Source organism: Dermacentor albipictus, chromosome 2, assembly GCF_038994185.2.
Source record: "Dermacentor albipictus isolate Rhodes 1998 colony chromosome 2, USDA_Dalb.pri_finalv2, whole genome shotgun sequence".
In the NCBI taxonomy this organism is placed as follows: domain Eukaryota; kingdom Metazoa; phylum Arthropoda; class Arachnida; order Ixodida; family Ixodidae; genus Dermacentor; species Dermacentor albipictus.
In genome coordinates, this window is record NC_091822.1 from 165159605 (window position 1) to 165167053 (window position 7449).

The 7449-nt window shown below is 44.6% G+C and overlaps 1 protein-coding gene across 1 annotated transcript in view; it reads left to right on the top strand.

Moving 5' to 3' along the window:
- LOC139056261 (AP-1 complex subunit beta-1-like) overlaps window positions 1-7196 on the top strand; it is a 28616-nt gene extending 21420 nt beyond the window's left edge. The window contains exons 16-19 of the mRNA XM_070534343.1: window positions 95-240; window positions 767-896; window positions 2868-3194; window positions 4806-7196. Of these exons, the coding sequence (XP_070390444.1) occupies window positions 95-240; window positions 767-896; window positions 2868-3194; window positions 4806-4880 (678 nt within the window). The 3' untranslated portion in view covers window positions 4881-7196. The remainder of the gene's footprint in view (window positions 1-94; window positions 241-766; window positions 897-2867; window positions 3195-4805) is intronic.
- The last annotated feature ends 253 nt before the right edge of the window (window positions 7197-7449 follow it).

Here is a 7449-nt window from a genome sequence, read left to right on the forward strand (position 1 = left end):
TCAACTGTATTGAAAGCACTGGGCAGCCTCCTGCATGCACATTCATAAATGTCTTCAGAGTCCCACAACTCAACTTGTGAAATCTATCCTGCAGATCTGGCTGCCTGCAGCACGAGGAAAAGGTTTGGAGATTGCAGGCTCCTTCACACGAAGAAATGGCCAAATCTTCATGGACATGACCTTCAGCAATAAAGCAATGCAGGCTATGACTGCCTTTGCTATCCAGTTCAACAAAAACAGGTGAGTGAATGCCAGTTGCTGCTACTCACATTATTGCGAGAAGTCCTCACATTCTTGCTTGCAGTCAGCAATATTGCAGTCGCTGCTGTGGAGCTGCAGTGGCCATTCGTCACAAGGGCTGGGTGCAAAATGAGAGATGATGGCTCTGTGCTAGATTGATCTTAGAATGGGATTGCGAGGGGAGGCGCACGCAATTTGGCACCTCTTACAACCACTTAAATGCGCAATTTTCATGGTGGTGGTATAGGCCTGTATAGTAGCCATACTTGGTGCTCCTTCGTCTGTGGAATGTGTGCATGCTGCTAAAAGCAATCACGTGGGTTTTTGAAGCGAAAGGAAGGATAACTTTACTAGTTGGTTTTCATCTTTCATGCTGCTTTCTTCACAATGTGTGTGTGTGTGTGTGTGTGTGTGTGTGTGTGTGTGTGTGTGTGTGTGTGTGTGTGTGTGTGTGTGTGTGTGTTATGTGTGTGTGTTTTCAATCTTTGCACGGTGCTGAGACAGAATGTGCCCCTTATCTGTGCAGCTTTGGGCTGGCCCCCGCGCAGCCGCTACAGGTGCAGGCTCCCTTGCAGCCAAACTTCCCAGCGGATGCAAGCCTACCACTTTCCACTACTGGCCCTGTCCAGAAGATGGACCCCCTCACAAACTTGCAGGTTAGGTACCACTGTCCAATAAGAGAAGGCATAATTGCCACCAGCCTTGCGTGGGAGATGTGCATTCGACTGTCTAACGCTTACCATGTTTTTCTGCATATAACCTGCCACCACATATAACATGCACCCCCAATTACAACAGCCCAGAAAGAAAAAAAAATATCTGCTTGTGTCATCCACGTAAATAACTTCATACAACACTCGTATATTTGCAAAAGACAGTCTCCATTCCCGGATGCACGACTCGTTCACGCCACATCTTCAGCCAGTTTTCAAATCCTATGGTGATGCTGACAAAGCTGAATTCACACGCCGGACCAAGCCGAAAACGCCAACGGTGATTTAGCTCACCGCCGTACCGCGAGGTGCTTCACGTGAACCGAGGGAGCGCCGTGGGAATGGGTGACGTACGAGTTTGCCAGCACTGCATGCACTCGTAGAATGAAGATTCACTAACTGATGAATGCAAAATGGCAACCTGTAAAGAGGAGAATGAGCGACTATGAAAGAGGCAAGAAGAGCTTCAGCACACAGGGGTGAACAGAGGGTGCGGTACCCTAAGAGGTAATGAAACTGAATGGTGCAGAACCTTGCCTTAAGTTCTGGCTTCATGGCAGCATGCTGCTGTGAAGCTACACTTTATAGGGAGGTGGGTCTTAGAAAAAATAATTTTCTTTGAGATATGGTGCTGAAAACCTGTACTTATGTGTAACATTATGTTTTTATTTTGAATGTGCAGTCCATTTTTGTTTACGACTTCTGGTTCTAATATTATGCGAGCTTCCTTCAAATAATTTTGTGCAAAGATTTGAAAAATCTGTCCTTGAAGTTTCGCTAAACAGTGTACAAATGACTCCAGTATGATTCAAGGTACACAATAAGACCAACCTTATTGCTCTTGCCTTACCTAGAACAAGAGTTGCGAGATTTCAAATTTAGTCACCAGAAAAAGCTTTTTCAAGTTTAAAATTCAATATCTCGCAACTCGTACTATAGGTAAGGCAGAGCAATAAGGTTAGTCTTATTGTATTCCTTTAATTATACAGAAGCCATTGACGCCCTATTTAGTGAAATCTAATGAACAGATATTTTGCAAATCCTTGTGGAAGATAATTAAAGAAAGCTTGCATAATGGTTGAACCAAAGGAGATAAACGAAAACGGACCTTATATTCGAAATAAGCACATAACATTACATCTATGTACAAGCTTTCAGCACTATACCTTGAAGAATAGATTTTTCAAATTTTTCGTCTACGACCCACATGCTCCCCTCTCCCTAAAAGGCGAAATGTGCATATAACCCACACCCCGTCTTTACTGTTCAATTTTTCTTCTGAATTTTTTGTGCAGGTTATATGCGCAAAGATGCCCTAGCTGTTCATTGAGGCGTCACACACATTGCTGTTGTCGTAAAGTGTACTCTAGCCTTCACACTGATGTGCACCTTTGTGTATGTGCTTGTTCCGCATACTTCCTTGAAGACGTGCTGCTATGTGCGCACGTATCTGCATTCTCTCCTACAACAGGGGTATCCAGCATGTCGCCCACAGAGCGTTCTTTTGTGGCTTTCCGAGCGTTCACCTTCCAGCCCACTCGCTCGCTTACATTTCGGGTTATTCACTTACTCTCCACTGAGCATGCCCCAGAGCAGCCATGTGCCACCTTCGCTGTCAGTTCTGCCGACGAAGTACTAAGTTAAAAAGTAAGATGCCTTCGTATATGCCCTAATGCCCAGTGAAAGTTGCGAGACCAATGCCCTGTGACATGGAGAAGCTGGCTTTCGTGCACAGCACAAGTGTCTGGTCGTTGACCCCGTTGAATATTTGAGGGTAAAAGGACGTAGCAGTACATTTGTGCCCCAACGCTGTAATCTGGAAGCCTGTGACGTCACCTTGTGTGGCTGAGGCACTGCTTCAAAGAACAAAATTCCAGTGTGTCAGATTGCGTCTGGCTTGTGCTGTCGTTGCAGGTGGCCGTCAAGAACAACGTGGACGTCTTCTATTTCAGTTGTGTGGTTCCATTGCACGTGTTGTTTGTGGAAGACGGACTGATGGACAAACGCGTGTTCCTAGCCACCTGGAAGGATATTCCAGCCCAGAACGAGCTTCAGTTCTCGCTGGATGCGGGGTCCCTGTCCGCTGACCAACTGGCCCAGCGGCTGCAGCAGAACAACATCTTCACCATCGCCAAGCGCAATGTCGACGGCCAGGACATGCTGTACCAGTCGCTGAAACTCACCAACGGCATCTGGGTGCTGGCCGAGCTGAAGGTTCAACCGGGGAACCCCAGGATCACTGTGAGTGGCATTTATTTTTGTTCAATGGAACAAGTGCAGAAGGGGCACACACATTGTAACTAATAAAATGTTGAAGTGTTCAGTGCAGCTATTTCAAAACTAGTTCACTATGCCATCCCTGTACAAGGTGCACCTTCTATGACAGAGATTGCGGCGCCATTGCCTGCTTGTCTTTGGCAATCAGAAAATGCAGCTGAAAGAGAGGGCCAATTTGTATTGTCAACACGAGATCGCCAGTATGATGGTAATACAAGGGTCGAGTGTGCCTGCTTACCTTGACATGGCTCCTGCTAGTTGCTTTTTGTGGTTCGCTCTTCCTTAAACCATTCTGGACAGTCAATGACAGTGCTGCCCGTTGATTCTCTGGCATTCCTCAGCAATTCTCGAGATAGTTTTGTAATTAGGTGGATTTACATTTACCGTATTTACTTGCATAATGATTGCACTTGCATAATGATCACGCCCCTGAATTTTGTCGTCCAAATTCGATTTTTCTTTTCCGCATAATGATAGCACTCCGGACTTGCCGCAGTGATATGTCCTGTGCCAAGTCTACCTAATGATCGTGCTTACCGTCTGTCGAATGCTGCGCGAACGACTCAAGACATACCAAACGGTCTGCATGCACCAGATTCTTAAGCAGATGCCCCATTTCATCCTTTCATCACTTCCCGCACTTCTATGAAACAAAAGCTACAACCAAACTTGCCTTAGCTTTAATATTTGTAGGTTTTATAATGGTTGTGGTCAACGACGACAAAAAAGGCACCTTTCGATTCTTCTCGCCTGCACTCATGGGCATGCAACAAATCGCGAGCGGAAACAATAGTAGCCACGTTTGCACTGATACGTTAGAAGTGTACTCTTCATACGCCGACGCTTGTAACACAGCTAAGATATTCGCCCGCCCTTAGCAGAAACGTGCCGTATTAGGATAGTAGTGAAGACAAATGCCGCAGTTTCCGCAGCATGCCCACCATGTGTTTCCATGTCACTGGCAGCTAAGTGCCCCGATCTCTGTTTCTGTCCCCTCAAAGTGGACATGGCTACGTCATTGCCGAAAACTTGCCGATATTAACGGTATCGTTCGTTATTGATATGGAACAAACTGTTTCAATACTCATAATGTACTCACTAGAAGAGAAAAAAAATGCATTGGGCTTGCTCCGCCGGCTGCCATTTTTGTTTTCGTGTCTTGCACTGTTACAGCGGCAGTGTTGTAATTGTGTTGTCATCCCGCAGCAAACGTGGGATGAAAAAAAAATTTTTTTCTTTTCGTGGAAAATCGAACCCGCGTACTGATTTGAATTTGCGTTACATTTTTTGACAAAAAAAAAATTGAATCATTATTCGAGCGAATACGGTATTGTCTAAATAGTAAAGCTGCTAAAATGCAGAAACGTTTCTTCAGCAACTACTCTTTACACAGATAGTAGACATTCATTGCTGAAATGTCTGCTTCGTTTGAGGGCAGCCACTGCACCCCGTTTTGTTGGGGTTGGGGAGGAGCGTCAAGCTAAGGCAGTACCGTGAATATGGCCATTAGTTTTGATTTTTGCCATTGAAAACTGCTGTTGACAGTTTCACATTGCGCGTTTTTCTTCATTGCAGTTGTCCTTGAAGACGAGAGCGCTGGAAGTGGCACAAGGGGTGCATCAGATATATGAAATTATCCTACACAGCTGAGAAGACTGAACGGGAATGTTTCTCAATGCCCCCCCCTTTTTTTCTTGATGCAGTTGTCTCTGACCTGCCTTTTTTTTTTCTTTTGTGGCATGTATGCAAAGCATAAGTGCAACATTCCTAAGTTATGTCACTGCGTCTGTGTGAAAGGACTGCAGACTTAGCGTGCTTGGTTGCCATCTGATTCGCGTGTAGAGCTGTCAAAATTTTTTTTGTAAGTTTGTCTCTTCATTTCGTGTACTGGACATTCCCGACCCAACCGTCACTTTGGATCATAGTGTATAGTTGAAACTTAAAGGCCCTTCTTTACTCACTGGCTGCTGCGTTGCTCTTTATATTTTATTCTTCCACTATTAAAAAAAGGTCTTAGGCTTTTCTTCAGCTCATCTTCGATTGGATGTGTGTGAATATGAATGTTTTGTGTTGGAAGAGCAAGCGAAGCATCAAAGCCCTACGTGTTTATTAGCTAGTAAAAGGTGTGCATCACGAGCTCTGTAGTCGGACATTTGTTTTTGTTGCCAAGTCTTTCGTCGCATTTTGCCCATCTGTCGAGGAGTCGCGCACCATGCTTTGAGGCCGAAGGCATAGCCACTTAAAAACCACTTGGCATGGGTGCAATCTCCACTAAGAGCAAAAACAAAAAGAATGTAATGCCGCTTTGCGAAATCCTGGCACAGAGCAAGAAAAGAATGGTTGTTTCTCATACCAGTGATAACACATAATTAGTTTTTTGTGCCATTTCTTTTGTTAACACGATACAACACATTTCTAAAGCTGCCGCTCGAATTCAGTAGATTCATGGTGGTTCAAAGCCGGAACTGCGGTGTCAACCACGCTAATGGAGCTTTGCCCCCCACATTCTTAAATGTTCCTCGACTCAATGCTGCCTTGGCTACAAAAGTGGACAGTGGTGCCGACCTCAACTTAAATGGTGGACACACCTTCAGTAACTCTCCTCTGCGATTCCCAAGCTAAAATTTTGTAACCAGGCACGCGATGTAGTTTTAAGAACACTAGTGAAAGTGCATTTTTTCTCTGGAAGCCCTCGCTGCAGAAATCAACTGGGGAACTGTTGGATCAGTAGTTTATTTGATGGACAATGCCTTCCTACGAAGACAAGTCTAGGAAAGTGCATTGAGTCAAAGCCCGTTTGTGAATAAGGGGGCCAATCTACATTTTGTGTGACAACAATGCAAGCGCCTTTAGTGGATATATGTAAGCACAACTGTGCGCAGCTGGCATGATGCTAGTAGGTGTGTAGATGCGTTTGCCGTCTAAACTGTCAGAGACGAGGAGAGGTTTGCGGGACTTGGGTCTTTCCTAGACTTTTTTGACATAGTGGTTTTCATTGTGGACGAACTTCTTGTTAAGCCTCTTCAAGTGTTGTCAACTGGGGGATGTCTCTTTGCCGAGCAAAGGCTGTTGAAATGAGAATGTCTGGAAACGAGGATGAGTCGTTGAAGCAGGCCGCTTTCTACGACCGCCAACGAGTACTTGACTGTACTGAGAGCTAAACCCAACGAGCTACACCTGCCAAAATGCTCGGACTTACCGTGTTGCACTTTGGTGTCTTAGTTATTGGCATGTGAAAACATTCAGCTGTTTCAAGCATTGTCATTCATATGTATTTTTTTTTACTTGGCACCTTACCGTTAAGGATGTTGCGAGTGCCCCAATTTCACCGTGTGAGAAACACACCTGCAGCATGCAGCAAAATTTAAGATTGCGTAGTTCATTTTGTACAAAGTGTCACGGTGAAAATGCTGTTTGAAGTAGTGAGTTTACTTTGTCGGGTCTTACGATGACACCAACAGTGAAACGAAAGAAAAAAGCTAACCCTATTTCCATTTCCTCAAAACTGTATAAACTGTAAGCAAGTTTTTCTTTCTACTGCTGTAACAGTGGTTGTACTTTTATGCTAAGCTTTTACTTTGAGGAAAAAAAAAAGAAATATATATATATATATATATATGTGCATGGACATGTCGCAATGCTGTCGTGAAGCGCAGAATGCATTGGCATGTGCGTGCACGTGTAGTTTAGTCTGTGGAACACCCTTGTGAATAATTTTTTCATTTTGTGGCGATACGTTTGTGTGATTACTGTGTAAGAGAACGAAGCCGGATGTTACTCATGTTCAGAAAACTAAGAAGAGCCCGGTTGACGTTGGTTCATTTTTCACGTTTCTAACTGCGTCGTGACAGTTATTCAGCACATTCAGTTGTTGGCCTTTGCCAGGTGTTATGAAAAGACGAACGAAAGTGTGGAAGTTGACTGTAAAAAAAATAAAACACATTGAAGTATTGGTGGCTAACATTAGCCGGCTGTTCTGACTTCTTGCAACTTTGAGACTGATTACACTGTTGCAGCACGTGCAGGTCAAAGAATGGGACACTTACGGTGAATTAACCGACATTCGAGCTAGTTGCTATGGGTTAATCGCGCTGCCTTAGGCGCCAAGTGGAACACACCTAGAATGGGGGCAAAAGTACTGTTACCAATGTTGAAAGCTGGGCTGGCTGGCTACTGGCATTTCTAAACATGGTTGCTGTGCTGGGTAAAATGGCATGAA